Source organism: Nerophis ophidion, linkage group LG13 (genome assembly GCF_033978795.1).
Source record: "Nerophis ophidion isolate RoL-2023_Sa linkage group LG13, RoL_Noph_v1.0, whole genome shotgun sequence".
In the NCBI taxonomy this organism is placed as follows: Eukaryota; Metazoa; Chordata; class Actinopteri; order Syngnathiformes; family Syngnathidae; genus Nerophis; species Nerophis ophidion.
In genome coordinates, this window is record NC_084623.1 from 8,803,725 (window position 1) to 8,825,368 (window position 21,644).

Sequence of the window (21,644 nt, forward strand, 5' to 3'; positions counted from 1 at the left end):
GGCGGAAGGCGGGGTACACCCTGGACAAGTCGCCACCTCATCGCAGGGCCAACACAGATAGACAGACAACATTCACACTCACATTCACACACTAGGGCCAATTTAGTGTTGCCAATCAACCTATCCCCAGGTGCATGTCTTTGGAAGTGGGAGGAAGCCGGAGTACCCGGAGGGAACCCACGCATTCACGGGGAGAACATGCAAACTCCACACAGAAAGATCCCGAGCCTGGATTTGAACCCAGGACTGCAGGAGCTTCGTATTGTGAGGCAGACGCACTAACCCCTCTGCCACCGTGAAGCCGGACCGTAGATGTTGAAATCCCTAAATTTCTTGCAATTGCACTTTGAGAAACGTTGTTCTTAAACTGTTTGACTATTTGCTCACGCAGTTGTGGACAAAGGGGTGTACCTCGCCCCATCCTTTCTTGTGAAAGACTGAGCATATGTTGGGAAGCTGTTTTTTATACCCAATCGTGGCACCCACCTGTTCCCAATTAGCCTGCACACCTGTGGGATGTTCAAAATAAGTGTTTGATGAGCATTCCTCAACTTTATCAGTATTTATTGCCACCTTTCCCAACTTCCTTGTGACGTGTTGCTGGCATCAAATTGTAAAGTTAATGATTATTTGCAACAACAAAAAAATGTTTATCAGTTTGAACATCAAATATGTTGTCTTTGTAGCATATTCAACTGAATATGGGTTGAAAAGGATTTGCAAATCATTGTATTCCGTTTATATTTACATCGAACATAATTTCCCAACTCTATGGAAACGGGGTTTGTACAGCACGTGTTTGCAAAGATAGAAAAGGCATTCTTGAACATAAGCAACTGCGCAAGAAGTGGGACTTTCTGTGCAGTTTGGTTCATATTCAGTATTTATTCCACCCCTGCTTTTTTTCTTCCCAGTGCTGGCATTGGTCGGACGGGGGTTCTGATCACCATGGAAACCGCGTTGTGTCTCATGGAGTGTGGCCAGCCGGTGTGCCCGCTGGAGATCGTGAGGACCATGAGGGATCAGAGAGCCATGATGATACAAACACCTGTAAGTACGCCCGCCTGTCCCCTCGCCCCCGCTTCTTTCAGGTCTCCCCCACCCCCTCCTGTCCCTGTCTCCGCCAGAGTCAGTACCGCTTTGTGTGCGAGGCCATCCTGAGGGTCTACGAGGAGGGTCTGGTCCGACCGCTGACGCCCACCGTCTACCATCTACGAGAGACGGGCGAGGAGGAGGAGGAGATGAAAGGGTCGAGGGAAGAAGAGGAGATGGCGGAGCTGCTGGAAGGAGGTCTGGACGAGGAGGACGAGGACGACGAGGAGGTGGAGGTGCTGGACGTGGGGGAAGTGACGGAGGAGGAGCTCAGCGTCGCCAGCGTGAGCAGCGACGCCAGCGCGAATCCCGAGCCTGACCCCGCCGACCCGTGACGTTTGACCCCACGGGGTCACTTGAGGGGACCCGGGACGAGGCGAGAACAAAGGCACTGTTGCACTTTATCACAAAAAAAAAAAAAAAACCCGGAACAAAATAGAAGAACTGGAAAATCACAGATTTTGTTTTGGAACAGAGGCGATCCAGCTGTGTGGTGCAGGTACCATTAGAGGGCGCTGTGCTGTGTTCAGGGTCGACGACGACGACGACGTCAACACGGAGCGCCGATTGTGCCATAAAAGTACGACGGGGAAGGGCTGTCCCATGGATGGAAAGCTTCCCCCCCCCTCCTCCATTTTTGTTTTGGTTTCTTAGTCCTTTTAGCGGATACACCTTTTGTTCCTGCCAGAGTATTTATTGTGTTTTAGTTGCTGTCAAACCCTGTCCGGCTGAAGTCTCAAACCTCCCATGTTTTTAAACTAGTACATCCTTAGGATGCCTCTTGGCTGCGAGGATTGAATTCATTGTGGCGCTCTCTCCTCCACGTTTTCTGCTGGACACGGGGAAGGACAATGTTTGGGTCGCGTCTTCCGGGCCGACAGACGTCAACGAACAAAGCGGGTTTACGTTCAAGCGAGCGCTTTAGATCGACTTAAAAACCTGCCCTGCGCCTTCTGAACAGTGAAAGTCGACTTCCATCGAGCTCCCTGAGAGTTGAACAAAAGTAGTCCCGAGTTGTGGTAGCGAGCGTTTAAGACAGGTCAGACCTGGCACCTTTATTAAGAAATCTGGCCCCGCATTTTAAATATCAGACAATATTTGCCTCCATCTTGTGGACAGCATGAGTACTTCTAATCAATGACCATGAAATGTCAGCAGCACAACGTTTACCTATATGACCCGATCCAAACAACCGTTCCCGCTCACGGCGACCGATGCCAAAGGTCAACACAACCTGCTCACTCAACTTTGTGGTTATTTGGAAAAACATCCGCGCACTATTCTTCACTCAATATTACACCTATTTAAAACCACTACAATGCATGATGGGAAAAACGCAAGACACTCTCACCGCACTTATCCATGTTTGGCGCATTTTAGCGGCTGGATATTTCGGATTGATTGCAAAACTTTCCGGAGGTTGTCACGGAAGTAAACAAGGTCAGAGTCAAACTTTCACTTGCTTTATATATATGTTATATATATGTATATGTGTGTATATGTATATGTATATGTGTGTATATATGTATATGTGTGCATATATGTATATATATGTATATATATGTGTATATGTATATATATGTATATATATGTATGTATATACATACATATATATGTGTATATATATACATACATATATATGTGTGTATATGTATATATGTGTATGTATATATATGTGTGTATATATGTATGTATATATATGTATGTGTATATGTATGTATATATGTATGTATGTGTGTGTATATATGTATATATATATATAAATGTATCCATATGTATATATATATACATATATCTAAGTATATATATGTATATATATTTGTACGTATATATATTTGTATATATGTATGTGTATATGTATATATGTATATATATATACATACATATATATGTGTATATATGTATATATATACATACATATATACACATACATATATATACAAATATATATACACATACTTATATATATTTACAATTATATATATGCATATATACATACGTATATGTATATATATATATGTATACATGTATATATACATATATATACGTATATACACACCCACACATATATATAAATATATATGTATACATATATGTGTATGCATATATATATATATATATATATATATATATATATATATATATATATATATGTGTGTATAAGTGTGTATACATACATACATAGGGTACAGGCCAAAAGTTTGGACACACCTCATTTTAATGCGTTTTCTTTATTTTCACGGTTTTTCATTTACATTTTAGATTGTCAGTGAAGGCATCAAAACTGTGAATGAACACATGTGGAGTTATGTACTTAACAAAAAAAGGTGAAATAACTGAAAACATGTTTTATATTCTAGTTTCTTCAAAATAGCCACCCTTGGCTCTGATTACTGTTGTGCACACTCCTGGCATTCTCTCAATGAGATTCAAGAGGTAGTCACCTGAAATGGTTTTCACTTCACAGGTGTCATAGTTTTGATGCCTTCAGTGACAATCTACAAAGGAAATTGTCATGAAAATAAAAAAAACACATTGAAATGAGAAGGTGTGTCCACACTTTTGGCCTGGACTGTATATATATACTTAAATATATGTACATATTTTTTTGTTACTTTATTTCATGCAGTCTGCTTTCGGCCCCCGGTCCCAAAAAGTTTGAAACCCTCCTTGCCTAAGAGGTGTCTTCGAGAAAGCCCACTAATTCCCACTGACACGTACATCCAGATATAAAAATCCTCCAAACAAATGTCATATTTGGGGGTAAAATACTCCAAATTAAACCGCAGCGGAAGCTCGATTTTCCAACCCATCTCTTCAGTAGGGTTCGTGCGTTGAAAAGTTTGTATAGTGAAGCACATTCCCCCATAAGATGGTGCCCTCACAAACGATCAGAAATCACAAAAATCCTTAACTTGAACAACCATATTGCTACAATAAAGTCCACTGACATTAACATGGACAAGCTGACAGAGGGAGGACTGGGGCACAAAAGTATGGTCTCATCACAATTAAAACAAAGCTTGCTTCCATGATTCTTCCATGCTTAAGAACGCCATCAATGTAGTTTTTAAACTCCACAGTGATTCCCTCCTCTTTACTACTCTGGTCTGTTGTTTTTTAAGGACTCATATTGAGTTAGCAAAATGGACAAATGGGGGGAAAAAAGCAGAAAAGACACACTTAAGCACTGAGATGTGAACGTGGAGGCCAACAACGCGGCGCCCTGCTTTTTGCCTGCAGGCGTCAGACAAAATGAATGAGAGGCATATTTGGCTCCACCGAAAAGTTCATTAATGGAAACGTTCGCTAAATGGGGGTTCCACTTCCACTTCCACTTTTCCCTTAGAACAGGGGTAGGGAACCTATGGCTCTAGAGCCAAATGTGGCTCTTTTGATGACTGCATCTGGCTCTCAGATAAATCTTAGCTGACATTGCTTAACGCGATAGTTATGAATAATTTCGCTGGTAATCACGGTGCTAAAAATAACGTGCAAAATATAAAACATTCTCATGCATTTAAATCCATCCATCCATTTCCTACCGCACCTGTTTAAAAAGTCGCATTAATGGCAAGAAGTATTTTATGTCACAATGGGGGGGTCGTTCTCCCAGGAAGGCAGACGGACTACTCGGGTAAAAACATGATTTAATTTAAACTAAAAAAAGATACAAACTGAAATCGCTCACAGTGGAGGCACAACTTGGGCTAAGGAACAAAGCTAACGCATAAACAGACTATGAACATAAATCAAACAAAACTTACTTGGCATGGCATGAAGCACGAAACTATGGCAAGGCATGAAACAAGTCAGCACAGAGCAAGAAAAGATCGCATTGACGCCCGCGCGACTGACTGGCAAAGACGAGCTTAAATACTGCCTCTGATTAGTGCTCGGGAAGCAGGTGAGCGGGCATTTTGTCCACCAGAGACAGGTGGACAAAATAAGTAACCAAGGAAACAAGACAAGGGAGTGGAAAAAAACAGGAACTTAAAGAGTCCAAAGGACAAACAGCACATGGCCAAACAAAAACATGATCAACAGACATGACATTTGATTTACTATTGGTTAGCTTCAGAATAACAATGTTATTAAAAAGAATAAGAGACTTATTATACTCTAAAAATGTTAGTCTTACTTAAAAATGCACGCATTTAGTTGTATTCAGTGTTAAAAAATATGATATGGCTCTCACGGAAATACATTTTGAAATATTTGGCTTTCATGGCTCAAAAAGGTTCCCGACCCCTGTTTTAGAAGCTTATGGTAATCAGGGCGTCCCGGCAGAGTTAATGATTATTTCTAATTAAGTTAAAGTAGCAATAATTGGTGTGGCGAAATTATTCTCTGCATTTGACCCATCACCCTTGATCACCCCCTGGGAGGTGAGGGGAGCAGTGAGCATCAGCGGTGGCCACGCCCGGGAATCCTTTTTGGTGATTTATGTGACTTATGCTACTTTGTGACATCTAACTACTTGTTCTAAAGCCAACAAAGTCAATATCAGTGGGAACCTAAATGTCCAGCCTGCGTTCTAACCTAACAATACCACTTTTTATTTGACTTTGCCTGAACGCAATGTCCACTACTTTTAGCCGCAGGGGGTGTAATAGTGCATCATCACTTCTGTGGCGAGGTACAAGCACGACTCAAAAGAAGTTGGAAATGTTCGGCTTTTGGGCGAAATAGACCTAAAAATGTACCACAGTAGTAGCTCAACTTTCCAGCTTGATTGGTCCTCTGACTCTTTGGCTGATTGATTGATTGAAACTTTTATTATTAGATTGCACAGTACAGTACATATTCCGTACAATTGACCACTAAATAGTAACACCCCAATAAGTTTTTCAACTTGTTTAAGTCGGGGTCCAAGTAAATCAATCCATGGCTTTTGAATCTCAAATCCATTTAATTTTTATGAAGCAATGTAATAACTGGAGAGTGCGTCAAACACACCATCAGCAGCCCTCCCTATTTTCCTGGATGAATGGCCTCCGTTTCGATGTGATAATATTCTTGTCAGACCCGTTTTTTGGGGTGATTTATTTCTTCAATTCAATGAATTATTTTCCCAGCAATGTCCTCCACGCTCACTTCCTTCCTTCCCATGGTTGGAAAAACTAAGTCAAGTCCATTTCCAGCTATAGCAGGGATTCCGCAGGTCATTAAACGTCATTGAATTGATTTTGCAAAAATGAATGCCTTAAATGGCAATTAAAAAAAATGCAGAAAATCGACCCTGTAAGGGACAAGCGGTGGGAAATGGATGGATAGATGGATTTCAATAGTTTTTTTGTTCTTTTTAAACCTCCATTCAACTTTATACTTATTTTTTTTTTAAATGATTTGAAAAATCCCCAATTTTTTGATATATTTTTAAACCTCCATGTAACTTAATTCTTATTAAAAAAGATTTTAAAAAAATCCCCAATTTTTTATTTTTATTTTAAAAGATTTGAAAAAACCCCTTCAAAAAAAAAAAAACCTCCAGGCAACTTAATTCTTATTAAAAAAAAATTCTGAAAAATCCCCAATTTTTTAAATTTTTTTGAAAGATTTGAAAAAAAAAACGTTTTTTTTTAACCTCCATGCAACTTAATTCTTATTAAAAAAAGATTTGAAAAATCCCCAATTTTTTTTATTTATTTTTTAACGATTTAAAAAAAAACATTTTTTAAACCTCCATGCAACTTAATTCTTATTGGAAAAAATTCTGAAAAATACCCCAATTTTTTTTTTTTTTTGAAAGATGTGAAAAAAAACTTTTTTTTAAACCTCCATGAAACTTAATTCTTATTAAAGAAAGATTGGAAAAAGCCCCAATTTTTTTTATTTTTCTAAAAGATTGGAAAAAAAACCTCTCCATGCAACTTAATTCTTAGTAAAAAAAAGAATTGAAAAATCCCCAATTTTTTTTTTATTTTTTGACGATTTAAAAAAAAAAATTTTTTTAAACCTCCATGCAACTTAATTCTTATTAAAGAAAGATTTGAAAAAGCCCCAAATTTTTGGGGGGGAAAGATTTGGAAAAAAAACTTAAAAAGAAAAAAAACAAAAAAAAAAAACCTCCATGCAACTTAATTCTTATTAAAACATTTTTGGGAAAAATGCCCAATTTTTTTTTATTATTTTTTGATGATTTAAAAAAAACATTTTTTTTAAACCTCCATGCAACTTAATTCCTCTTTAAAAAAATTCTGAAAAATCCCCAATTTTTTTTTTGGAAAGATTTGAAAAAACAACAACCTTTTTTTAAACCTTAATGCAACTTAATTCTTACTAAAGAAAGATTTGAAAAAGCCCCAATTTTTTATTTTTTAAAAAGATTTGAAAAAAAAACTTAAAAAAAAAAAACAACCTCGATGCAACTTAATTCTTATTAAAAAAAAGACTTGAAAAATCCCCAATTTTTTTTTATTTTTTAACGATTTGAAAAAAACTTTTTTTTAAACCTCCATGCAACTTAATTCTTATTAAAGAAAAATTGAAAAAGCCCCAATTTTTTTTTTTGAAAGATTTGAAAAAACAACAACCTTTTTTTAAACCTTAATGCAACTTAATTCTTACTAAAGAAAGATTTGAAAAAGCCCCAATTTTTTATTTTTAAAAAGATTTGAAAAAAAAACTTTAAAAAAAAAAACAACCTCCATGCAACTTAATTCTTATTAAAAAAAAGACTTGAAAAATCCCCAATTTTTTTTTATTTTTTAACGATTTGAAAAAAACTTTTTTTTTAAACCTCCATGCAACTTAATTCTTATTAAAGAAAAATTGAAAAAGCCCCAATTTTTTTGGGGGGGAAAGATTTGGAAAAAAAACTTTGGAAAAAAAAAAAAAAAAACTCCATGCAACTTAATTCTTATTAAAAAAAGATCTGAAAAAGCCCCAAAATTATTTTTTTTAAAAGATTCGAAAAAAAACCCTTTTTTTTAGCTACATGCAACTTAATTCTTATAAAAACATGAAACATTTTTACAAATCAGATTTATTTTTTTTATCATTATTTGATAAGAATCCATTTTTAAAAGTACTTTTTAAAGCCATCTCCATGCAACCAATTCTCACTCTAATTATTGTAGCAATTATTACGTTGAATTAAGAATGGATTGTGCATGGAATGATCACCCGGGAATTGGACTCGTTAGGCACCCAGAGACTCACAGTGCTAAAGTTCCTACAAGATACATCTACAGACTGCCAGAGTCTTAGCCAGTTGTGGCCAAATGGTCAAATATTGGTGGAAATACAATTAAAAAAACTAAAAATAAATAATATTACGTGTTGCCATTGATAACACAAAGTTTATTTCTAAAGTGATGTTCAATAAAGTTGTTAATCTCTTAGCAACAGGCTTGACTGCGGTGAAGGATTTTCCGCAAAGTACGAATTAATAATTGTAAATCAAAGCGTTTAAAAACATGTTCCGACATAACTAGAACCTTCCATACAGGAAATAGTCACCTTTTCACTCCAATATAGTAATGCTGCCTGAGCCAATCAGTGGCCACGATACTGACGAGTGCAAGCTGACTGGTTAAGTCTCACCTGGTGGCCAATTATACTCAAGTGTTGATATTTTCAGTACATTTAGACATGTTTACCCTTGAAAATGTTTCATTTAATGCAACAATCCGTAAAAAAATCTGCGATAGAGTAAAACTTAGAAGTATGATGTGGTGAGAGACTACTGTTTGTTGTTGTTGTTCTTGTTAGTTTTTGTTTTTTTTTCAACAAAAGTATGGACACCCCTGCTCTAAGGTCAGTGGCCACTCCCTCCCCCCCCGAGCACTTCCTGTTTAAAGCCTGGCAGCGGCGACGTAATCAATCAATGTTTTATTACTAATTCCCCTGACGCCAGGACATTTAATTGTCTTTTCTCACACGTGTTGTTTAGCAAGTTTAAAGAGATTCCAACTGTAATTCTTGTTTTATCTTCATCCTGGAAGTTCCTGAAGTAGTCCAGCATCCCCAACTTTTTGTGAGAAGTGTTTTCCTGCTTGCGTTTTTCTGCCTTCCTTCTATTTGAAGCTGTCTGTTGGAAGCCTGCTTGTCTCTCAACTGCAATGAAACTTGAGTTTAATTTCAACCTGCAACCCGTTCTACGTCTTATCAACTTCTTCCTCTTACGATTTATTGTTTACTATATATATATATATATATATATATATATATATATATATATAATGTGTATATATATGTGTGTATATATGTGTATATATGTATGCATGTATTTATGTGTATATATATGTGTATATATGTATGTATATATATATGTGTGTATGTATATATATGTATATATACTGTATATATGTGTATATATGTATGTATATATGTGTATATGTGTGTGTATGTATATACACACATGTATATATATATATATATGTTTATATATATATACACGTGTATGTATATATATATATATATGTATGTATATATGTATGTATATATATGTATGTAAATATATATGTATATATATGTATGTATATATATATGTATATATGTATGTATATATATACATGTATATATGTATACATATATGTATATATGTGTGTGTATATACATACATATATACATATATACATACATATATATATATATACATACATATATCTATACATATATGTATATATATATACATGTATATATGCATGTGTATATGTATGTATATATATATATATGTATGTATATATATATATGTATGTATATATACACATGTGTATGTATATATGTATGTATATATATGTGTATATATGTATGTATATATATGTGTATATGTGTGTGTATGTATATATTAGTGTATATGTGTGTATATATATGTGTATATATACATTATATATGTGTATAGATGTATGTATGTGTGTATATATACATGTATATATGTATATATGTGTGTGTATATACATACATGAATATATGTATATGTGTGTATGTATATATATATATATATATATATATATAAACATACATATATCTATACATATATGTATATGTGTATATATGTATATATGTGTATATATATACACATATATATATATATATATATATATATATATGCAAAGTCGGTGGTTCTCAAACTTTTTTCACCAAGTACCCCCATAGTGACCAACATTAACATACAGTAGCGTAGTAGAGCTAAGTGTTCATTAAAACAAGTATATTTCTGGCCACTGTAAAATTACGCCCAGTTTGAAGAGTAACACTGTGTTTGTATATTTCATTTAATTGCTTCTTTGGCGTACTACCAGATGGAGTTTGGGAATCACTGTGCGAAGTCGTTTTTGTGCGTTCGATCAAGAAGAGCGCGGTGCGTTCATTCTGTCCAGGTGACGTCTGCACAGGCTTCGCTACACGTCTTTGTCCAATTAAAATCCCACGTGACAATTCTTTTATTGCACGTGAAGTCCCGTACCAGTCGGTAGGGTGGTAGTTTGGCCTCATTCTTGTGAGAACCCTGCGTGTGAGCGAGGCTTTAAGGCAGGGGTGTCAAAGTGGTTTTCTTTGAGCGCCACTTGTTACAGCAAATATGTATTATGTTAGTACACAATTCCCGGCGTGTTTGATTAATCACCTTTTACGTACACATTGGCAGGTGATGAACTTTTATTGGAAATCATAGCGTTTTATTCCAACAAAATATGTGAATACATTTTTTAGTAAGTCAAAGTGTGCGGGAACCATTTTTATTTACTTTGGAAAAAATGCTAAAAAGTGACAACTTAAAGACAAAGCTTAGTGTCGGCTTTGTGTTGTAGTGGCAACATCTGCTATTGTTCATTATTATTAAAAAACTGTAAAAAATTATTTAAAAAAAGAACAAAAAAGTAATAATAAAAAGCTGAAATGTTGATACTAATATTAATACACTGACACTTATAACCCAAAGCTGACCCTGTGATATATTTAATGCCCTTTTTTAATATATTTTTGTTTTCCAAAAATGTTTAATTTTTATTTATATATATTTTTTTTTTAACAAGATAGTAAAGTAATGGAAATGGCCCCCACATACTTGGACTTTTCAATATGAGACCCTAGTTGGAAGAAGTTTGGACACACCTTAGTTATTACAAACAATTTTGTAGCTTTTTTTTTATCCCCTTCGCGTTTTTTTTTTTTTTTATGAATTAAAAAAAAAGTAATTATTTCTATTATTTGATTGATTTTATATATATATATATTTTTTTTTTTTCCGGTTTTCAAATGGCCTCCACATACTTTGACTTTTCAGTACGAGACCCTTGCTGAAGTACATCTGCACACACCTGAGTTGTTAGAATCACATTTTTTAGCGATTTTTTTTCTCGCGGTACCGTTTTTTTCTTTTTTAAATGTATGAATTTAAAAAAAATTCCCCTTTTTTCTATTTTATTGATTTTTTTATTTATAATTTTTTTGTTTTTATGAAATATATTTTTTTTAAATGGCCTCCACACACTTTGACTTTTAAGTAGAGACCCTGGGTGAAATAAGTCTGGACACACCTGAGTTATTAGTATCAAATTTTTAGTTGTTTTTTTTCGCGGCACCGTTTTTTTTTTTCTTCTTATGAATTTAAATCGTTTTTTTTTTTTTTTTTTTTTTTTTTTCATTTTATTTATTTATTTAATTTTTTTTTTTTTTTTTTAAATACTTTTTTTTTTCAAATGGCCTCCACATACTTTGACTTTTCAGTAAAATACCCTTGCTGAAGTAAGTTTGCACACACCCGAGTTATTAGAATTACATTTTAACTATTTTTTTCTCGCGGTACAATTTTTTTTTTTTTTTTTACGGATTAAAACCTTTTTTTTTTTTCTATTTTATTGATTTTCAATAATTTTTCTTTAATGAAATACTTTTATTTTTTATGTCTTCTGCATACTTTGACTTTTCAGTACTTAACTCTTGCTGAGTTGTTAGAATCAAATGTTTTGCTATTTTTTTTTGTGTGGTGCTGTTTTTCATTTATTTTAGTTTTTTTAATTTTTTCTTTATGAATGAAAATGTTTTTTGTTTTTTTTTCTTTTTTTTTAATTTATTTTTTATTATTTTTTCATGAAATACTTTTTTTAAATGGCCTCCACACACTTTTACTTCTCAAAAGGGTCTCCACTTAAAAGTCAGTTTGGATAAACCGAGTTATTAGTTGTTGGTTTTTTTTAGCTTTGTTCCCAATTACATCACACATTTTTGCTCCTTAAAAAAAATGTTTTTAAATTTTATTTTATTTTTACATTTTTTACAGTTATTTTTTCCCCAACACAACTGGAACTGCGAGCCTCACTTAAGACACCTTTGTTATGTTTTTGTTCCGAAGTTTAAAAGACATGCGATTTTCTCTCATAATTGAAATATTGAACACGTTTAGCAAGAAAGATGAAGTGTTTTATTAATGCACATTATTTCCAGGCTTTCAGGGGCCCCGTAAAAACCCTGGGCCCTGACTTTGACACCCGTGCATTAAGGAGTGGGATTATCCAGGACTAGCTGCAGTGTGCATAAACAACCACCGGGTGGCATCTGTGAGCAGATAATACTGCATCATCTCCCTGGGCTTTATCAGGTGGGTGTGCGTTCTTCTCACGTTTTAAGCCAGGGCCAAAAACCGACGCAGACCCACTGGAAGAAAACAAAACCGGAACCTCGTCAGGGAGTTGTCGAGTTCTACGGACACGTCTCGGGTACTGATCTGAGCTGGTTCTAAGGCAGGCCTCGCTTTAGCTGTATTTTTTTGCAAAAAAACGTTGTAGAGGGAACAAAGGACAGCACTTGTATAGCGGCAGGTTGTGCGGAAAACAAATATTTGAAATGACTTGTTTTAAAACGAGGGGATGAGAGGAAGTAAGTACACCGTGCCACTTGTCCCGTCCTGTGTACATAGCGCTAGACCTTGTAAATACCATCTTGTATCATAAAAAAATCTTTAAAATAAAAGGGAAAATCCATTGTGAGCGCAAGTATTTTTTTTTGTATTCCACAACTATTTATTTACACGCACGATACAACTCAAGGCCATGTTGTGCCACACAAATGCAGCAGGAAGGGGATTTGTGCGGTTTACCCGACACGCGAAACGTGTCAAATTTGGAACGAATTCACTTTCCAATGAACGTCTTTCGAATTGTGTTTTGTGTGCAGTTCCAATTTTGACCACAGTCCATCATTTTCAGCAAAATGATTTAACCCAGCGCGCAACCTCTTCCTCTTACGCGAGATCCACCCATCCAGGACTCCTGCTTAAAGCTCAATGGTGGACAGGATGTCAGGTGACCTGGCTTTTCCACCAAAGTGAGGGTGGAGGGAGGGGCTTAGTGATGACAATTATACGTCCGTATTGTGCGGTCAACTGCATCGCTTTACAGAGCGCTAACAACCGGAGAAACAGCGCCATCTACAGTAGACATTTGATTTTAGTATATTTTGTCAAGAGTTATTGGAGCGTCGTCCCTTTTTTTAAGGACCTTCCGCAAACATTTTTAGTCTGACAAAAAAAAAAAGAGAGGACTTAAGGTAGAACCTTGAGGGACACCATTGTGGAGATGGTGTTAGTTTTGTTGGAACAAGTTGCGATGAGGTGGCGACTTGTCCAGGGTGTACACCGCCTTCCGCCCGATTGTAACTGAGATAGGCACCAGCGACCCCAAAGGGACTAAGCGGTAGAACTGGATGGATGGATAGAATATGAAGTGGTTCTTCCGGCAAGTTCCGAAAAGGATCAGGAGGAAGCAGAGTTGGTTAAATCCGACATACATGAGGAAGTCAATAATTATTAAATACAGAAGTAAACGGTAAAGTTATTTTTAATAAATACTTATGTCATTTATGGTTCACATTATGAGATGAATAATATTATTTATTTATTTTTTTAAATAAGATTCTAGATGTTTATCAGGATGATTCTTCTTTATGCTTTGTAAACATATTTTCTTAAAGCGGATCATATTGTTTATTAATTAATTTCATCATTTTATTGCACTTACTGATATGCTAAAGGTTTTAAGTGTTGTACGTGCATACATATTTTTTCAATTACATTTGCAGGTTGTAGTTCCCTGCGATGAGGTGGCGACTTGTCCAGGGTGTACCCCGCCTTCCGCCCGATTGTAGCTGAGATCGGCGCCAGCGCCCCCCGCGACCCCTAAAGGGAATAAGCGGTAGGAAATGGATGGATGGGTTGTAGTTCCCCTTTGTTAAGAAGAATTGTACTTTCTTGGGTATGGAGGGAAATTACTGCCAGAACTCCACAAATACACAAAAGTCAAAAAAAGTACAAATAAAAATAATTTCTGAATTAGAAAAAAAAAAGATTTACAAGTTAAAAAAAAATTAAAATTGTTTTACTCAAAATAAAACATTTGCAAGTAAAAAACACAATTTTTTCAATTAAAAAAAAAGGATCCGCAAGTAAAACATGATCTCAAAAGTAAAAAATTAATAAATAAGTATTTCATCGAAAAAACACAATTCGTAAGTAAAAAAAAAAAAAAAATATATATATATATATATATATATATATATTTATGTATAATGCAGTAAAAAAAAAACAATACATTTTTTTTTTCAATCATAAATTGTTTTGGAAATCCATTTTTTTTCTGTGAGTAAAAAAGAAACAAAAACTATCTACAAGTAAAAAAAAACGATTCGCACGTAAAAAAATGTCTTTACTTAAAAAGAAAAGATTGGCAATCAAAAACAATTTTCTTCATTAAAAAAAATATTCGCAGGTAAAGAAAAGTCTGCATGTAAGAAAACAATTTTCTGTATGTGAAAAATAAAACAATTTTCAGCAAGTAAAAAAATTATCATTTTTCTTCAATCAAAAAAAAAATATTTGGAAGTATTTTTTTTCTTCAAACAAAAAAACGATTTGACGGTAAAAAACAAAACAAAAGAAAAACTATAAAAAATTTTTTAAAATAAACGAAAAAAATTGTCCACAAGTAAAACTTTCTCTATGTGTATGTTTTGTACGTAAAAACATTGTTTTTATTAATTGTTTTCATAAAATATAAAACAATTTTCTTCAATCAGAAAAATTATTTGGAAGTATTTTTTTTCTGCAAGTAAAAAACGATTCACAAGTTTAAAAAACAAATTAAAATCTTCAAGAACAACTTTCTTTAATTAGGAAAACGATTCGCCAGAAAATATTTTTTCCTCATTAAAAAAATGATTCGCAAGTAAAAAAAAATAAAAAACAATTTTCAATGAAAAAAAATATTTGCAATTATATATATATATTTTTTTTATTGTTAAAAAAATATTTTAAGTTATGAGAACAATTATTTTTTTTTTGTTTTTGTAGCATTTTGGCTGTGATGTCATTGCATATCCTGGGTAGCAGATTGTTGTTTGGTTCGTGCATCATTTCAGCTGTTTGCCATTGCACCAAAACGTTAATAATAAAAATAATACATTTTACTTATAAAGTACCTTTCTGGGGACTCAAGGACAAAAACAAAACAATAAAATCAATTGGATAAAAATTATTTTTTTAATATTTACCATAACTCCTATAACTTTAGTTACATTAATCACATTACCAAAAATAACTGGCAAAAAGGAGAGGACTTAAAGGGGTGCCTTGGGGAACGTCTTAGTTATTCTGAACACACAAATCCACCAATTTGGTGGACTGGCCCATAACAAATGCTCAATAGTCAACAAGTACCATCAAAATAAAATATATATATATATATATATTTTTTTTTACCAGTTTTCAAACACAGGCAAGTGGCAACACAACGTGCTTTACACACACAAAAAAGAAATGAAATATATGTAAATAAAGTATAAATAATACATTAATAAAAAAATAACATTGAGAGAATATTAAAAATAAAAAACATTATAGGAGTTTTAACATGATCAATAAAAAGCCTGATTAAAAATGCAACAGAGCCAATATTAAAATTTGAAAAATCTCCAATTTCAATTAAATTATTCAATAATGAATAATAGTTGATAATAATTATCAATAGTAATTGATAATAATAAATATTTCAAATAATTCCCAAAAGTAATTAATACAGTAAACTGGAATGAACAACTGTTTCATCCCCATAAAGCAAAAGTGGTCGTAAATAAAATAATCACAATAATAAATACTTGAAATGTATTTAAATCCACGTCACCACTTTAAATATGAGTTGAATTATTTGTTTTATTGTTAAATCAACATATCGAAAAATATTAGCATTAGCAGACTTTGAATTCTTACTTGCGATTTTTAAACTGTCCACTAGAGGGCGCCAATGATTATTGATAAACCAACTGTAACATTGTTACGTATGTAAAATACTTACATTTTTTATTTATTTATTACTAATGAAGGCTTCAAATGACTGAATAAATCCCTGAAAGTTTACTATTTTGTAGTACTTTTTGAATTTGAGCATGCAATTTAAAAATAAGAAATATAAAGTAATAAAAAACACTGAAAATTCAGAAATAATATAAAGTAGAGAAATAGTTTGGCGTTTGAATAAATAATTATTGGTATTAAAAAAAAAAGGAGTTTGTTGCTTTAAAAATGCTAATAGCTTGTTTGGGTTTAATGACGTCATTTCCGGGGAAAGCTTTCTCGCATCCTACTTTTTGTTGGGACCAGGGAGAGAAGTCTCGCGCAGGCGGAATAAAGGAGGAAGAAAGTTGAAGACAGAAATGCTCCAGGTTGTTGTTTGGACGTGTAAAATGCAAGCCGGCGAGCTTTTGCGGATCATTTAACGGAGGAGCTTCGGTAAGTAAAAAAAATCTATTTTTTTGACGTCTTCTTTCTCCGAGCCGTAAAGTGGCTCCTTGCCGAGCAAGTGGACGCTCGGTCCCGCCGGGGCGGCGTTTGTTTTCGGCCACGAGAGCGCAAATGTACCGCCTGACTCCGTACGTGTGCGAGGCTGCGGCGTAGCTCGGGCGGCAAATCAAGCGCACACCTGTTGCTTCGCCTTTCTCAGGTACTTTTAGGCCCCATCGATATACAATGTGAGCCTAAAATGAAAAATCTCATTAACATCATCAATGTTAGCCGGGATGAACGCAATTAAGTCAAATAATCAGGCCGTTTAACTCATCGAGCACAATATCATTCCATCCCATTGTTACATGCTGGACCGTGAACGCATCACAATATTTCTCATTGTTAAATATGTAACAATGAGAAATATTGTGATGCGTTCAATAAATTGAGAAATATTGTGATGCGTTCACGGTCCATCATATGTTGGTCACCAACCTTTTTGAAACCAAGAGCTTCTTCTTGGGTACTGATTAATGCGAAGGGCTACCAGTTTGATACACACTTAAATAAATTGCCAGAAATAGCCAATTTGCTCAATTTACCTTTAATAAATAAGTCTGTATATATATAAAAATGGGTATTTCTGTCCGTCATTCCTTAGTACATTTTTTTTCCTTTTACAGAAAGTTTTTTGTAGAGAATAAATGATGAAAAAAACACTTAATTGAACGGTTTAAAAGAGGAGAAAACACGGAAAAAATTAAAATTAAATTTTGAAACATAGTTTATCTTCAGGGGCTTCACGGTGGCAGAGGGGTTAGTGCGTCTGCCTCACAATACGAAGTTCCTGCAGTCCTGGGTTCAAATCCAGGCTCGGGATCTTTCTGTGTGGAGTTTGCATGTTCTCCCCGTGAATGCGTGGGTTCCCTCCGGGTACTCCGGCTTCCTCCCACTTCCAAAGACATGCAACTGGGGATAGGTTGATTGGCAACACTAAATTGGCCCTAGTGTGTGAATGTGAGTGTGAATGTTGTCTGTCTATCTGTGTTGGCCCTGCGATGAGGTGGCGACTTGTCCAGGGTGTACCCCGCCTTCCGCCCGATTGTAGCTGAGATAGGCGCCAGCGCCCCCCGCGACCCCGAAAGGGAATAAGCGGTAGAAATGGATGGATGGAGTTTATCTTCAATTTCGACGCTTTAAAATTCAAAATTCAACCGAAAAAATGAAGGGAAAAACGAGCTAATTCGAATCTTTTTGAAACAAATTTAAAAAAGAATTTATGGAACATCATTTGTCATTTTTCCTGATTAAGATTAATTTTGGAATTTTGATGACATGTTTTAAATAGGTTAAAATCCAATCTGCACTTTGTTAGAATATATAACAAATTGGACCAAGCTATATTTCTAACAAAGAGAAATAATTATTTATTCTAGATTTTCCAGAACAAAAATTTTAAAAGAAATTCAAAAGACTTTGAAATAAGATTTAATTTTGATTATACAGATTTTCTAGATTTGCCAGAATAATTTTTTGGAATTTTAATCATAATAAGTCTGAAGACATTTTTCACAAATATTATTCGTTGAAAAAAACAGAAGCTAAAATTAAGAATTAAATTAAAATGTATTTATTATTCTTTACAATACAAAAAATATACATTTACTTGAACATTGATTTAAATTGTCAGGAAAGAAGAGAAACAAATTTAAAAGGTAAAAAGGTATATGTGTTTAAAAATCCTCAAATAATTTCAAGGTTGTATTTTTTTCTCTAAAATTGTCTTTCTGAAAGTAATAAGAAGCAAAAAAAAAATAAAAAAATAAAAATGTATTTAAACAAGTGAAGACCAAGTCTTTAAAATATTATCTTTAATTTTCAAACTCTATTTGAGTTTTGTCTCTCTTAGAATTAAAAATGTCAAGCAAAGCGAGACCAGCTTGCTAGTAAATAAATAACATTTAAAAAAATAGAAGCAGCTCACTGGTAAGTGCTGCTATTTGAGCTATTTTTAGAACAGGCCAGCGGGCGACTCATCTGGTCCTTACGGGCGACCTGGTGCCCCCTGTCCTAAAGAAATGGGTGAATTTCCACTAATATGTTTTTAATTAGCCTAATAAATAAATAATACAATTTAATCCACAAATGCATACAGTTACAACGTGAACACCACATGTTTACTATCCCAAAAAGGGATAGGAAGAAGCAGTTTATTTATTCCCACCCCTTTTCCTTTTAGTATCAATTCCCAACACATTTGTTAACCCCTCTTCTAACGCAATTAGGGGAATTAAAGAAAAAAAGAGTAAATTTAGCAAAAAAAAGGTAGCACTTTAACATGTTGACAGGTAACAAGTGTCCAGTGTCTGGGGTAAACGGTTGCAAAACTAGCTCAAAAGGTTAGCGTGCAAATTTTAGCATGCTACCAGTTAGCTTGTGTCACATACCAAGTTATATGACTCTAATTAAGGTTTAATTAGAGAAAGGAGTAGAAATAGCTAAACAAGTTAGCCACTTTAATGTTAGCATGCTATCATAAGCATGCTAACAGTTAACAAGTGTCACATAGCAAGTTACATGACTCTAAGGTAAACGGTTGCAAAATTAGCACAAAAAAGTTAGCACTTTAATGTTAGCATGCTAACGTTTGCATGTTATCAGGTAACAAGTGTCAAGTGTATGGGGTAAACGGTTGCAAAACTAGCTCACAAAGCTAGAGGGCAAATTTTAGCATGCTAGCAAGAAAACGGTAGTATGCTATCAGTTAGCTTGTGTCACATACAAAGTTATATGGCACTAAGGTCTAATTAGAGAAAAAAAGAGTAGAAATAGCTAAACAAGTTAGCACTTTAATGTTTGCGTGCTAACAGTTAACATGTGTAACATACCAAGTTATATGACTAAGGTAAATGATTGCAAAACTAGTTCACAAAGTTAGAGTGCAAATCTGAGTATGCTAGCAAGCTAACGGTAGCATGCCATCAGTTAGCTTGTGTCACATACCAAGTTATATGACTTTAAGGTGTAATTAGAGAAAAAAAGAGTAGAAATAGCTAAACAAGTTAGCACTTTAATGTTAGCATGCTAACAGTTAGCAAGTGTTATATGACACTAAGGTAAATGGTTGTAAAATTAGCAAAAAGAAGTTAGCACTTTAATGTTAGCATGTTAATGCTTGCATGTTAACAGGTAACAAGTGTCAAATGTCTGGGGTAAACGGTTGCAAAACTAGCTCAAAAAGTTAGCGTGCAAATTTTAGCTACCGTTATAGCTTGTGTCACATACCAAGTTATATAACTCTAAGGTGTAATAAGAGGGGGAAAAAGAGTAGAAATAGCTAAACAAGTTAGCACTTTAATGTTAGCATGCTAGCAGTTAACAAGTGTCACATACCAAGTTATATGACTAAGGTAAACGGTTGCAAAATTAGCAATAATGTTAGCACTTTATCTTAGCATGCTAGCAGTTAACAAGTGTCACATACCAAGTTATATGACTCTAAGGTAAACGGTTGCAAAATTAGCAATAATGTTAGCACTTTATGTTAGCATGGTAACAGTTAACAAGTATCACATACCAAGTTATATGACTCTAAGGTAAACGGTTGCAAAATTAGCAATAATGTTAGCACTTTATGTTAGCATGCTAGCAGTTAACATGTGTCACATACCAAGTTATATGACTCTAAGGTAAACGGTTGCAAAATTAGCTATAAAGTTAGCACTTTAATGTTAGCATGCTAGCAGTTAACAAGTGTCACATACCAAGTTGTATGACTCTAAGGTAAACGGTTGCAAAATTAGCTATAAAGTTAGCACTTTAATGTTAGCATGCTAGCAGTTAACAAGTGTCACATACCAAGTTATATGACTCTAAGGTAAACGGTTGCAAAATTAGCAATAAAGTTAGCACTTTAATGTTAGCATGGTAACAGTTAACAAGTGTCACATACCAAGTTATATGACTCTAAGGTAAACTGTTGCAAAATTAGCAATAATGTTAGCACTTTTTTTAGCATGCTAGCAGTTAACAAGTGTCACATACCAAGTTGTATGACTCTAAGGTAAACGGTTGCAAAATTAGCAATAAAGTTAGCATTTAATGTTAGCATGCTAGCAGTTAACAAGTGTCACATACCAAGTTGTATGACTCTAAGGTAAACGGTTGCAAAATTAGCAATAAAGTTAGCATTTAATGTTAGCATGCTAGCAGTTAACAAGTGTCACATACCAAGTTGTATGACTCTAAGGTAAACGGTTGCAAAATTAGCAATAATGTTAGCACTTTATGTTAGCATGGTAACAGTTAACAAGTGTCACATACCAAGTTATATGACTCTAAGGTAAACGGTTGCAAAATTAGCAATAAAGTTAGCACTTTAATGTTAGCATGGTAACAGTTAACAAGTGTCACATACCAAGTTATATGACTCTAAGGTAAACGGTTGCAAAATTAGCAATAATGTTAGCACTTTATGTTAGCATGCTAGCAGTTAACAAGTGTCACATACCAAGTTATATGACTCTAAGGTAAACGGTTGCAAAATTAGCAATAAAGTTAGCACTTTAATGTTAGCATGCTAGCAGTTAACAAGTGTCACATACCAAGTTATATGACTCTAAGGTAAACGGTTGCAAAATTAGCAATAAAGTTAGCACTTTAATGTTAGCATGGTAACAGTTAACAAGTGTCACATACCAAGTTATATGACTCTAAGGTAAACGGTTGCAAAATTAGCAATAATGTTAGCACTTTATGTTAGCATGCTAGCAGTTAACAAGTGTCACATACCAAGTTATATGACTCTAAGGTAAATGGTTGCAAAATTAGCAAT

The 21,644-nt window shown here is 34.2% G+C and overlaps 2 protein-coding genes and 1 long non-coding RNA gene across 6 annotated transcripts in view; 2 read left to right on the forward strand and 1 right to left on the reverse strand.

Moving 5' to 3' along the window:
* The window catches only part of ptpn4a (protein tyrosine phosphatase non-receptor type 4a), a 179,720-nt gene extending 177,465 nt beyond the window's left edge, over window positions 1-2,255 (forward strand). Inside the window, exons 26-27 of the mRNA XM_061918340.1 lie at window positions 915-1,050; window positions 1,128-2,255. Of these exons, the coding sequence (XP_061774324.1) occupies window positions 915-1,050; window positions 1,128-1,427 (436 nt within the window). The 3' untranslated portion in view covers window positions 1,428-2,255. The remainder of the gene's footprint in view (window positions 1-914; window positions 1,051-1,127) is intronic.
* Window positions 1-21,644, reverse strand: part of LOC133564197 (uncharacterized) — a 285,115-nt gene that overhangs the window by 256,042 nt on the left and 7,429 nt on the right. The gene's annotated exons all lie outside the window — the stretch shown is intronic.
* epb41l5 (erythrocyte membrane protein band 4.1 like 5) overlaps window positions 16,150-21,644 on the forward strand; it is a 103,486-nt gene continuing 97,991 nt past the window's right edge. For 3 of the 4 annotated variants that reach the window (XM_061918341.1, XM_061918344.1, XM_061918343.1), the window contains exon 1: window positions 16,152-16,816. The gene's annotated coding sequence lies outside the window, so the exon portion shown is untranslated. Of the gene's footprint in view, window positions 16,817-21,644 lie in introns of all 4 variants that reach the window. The other variant, XM_061918342.1, reaches the window with a different exon arrangement.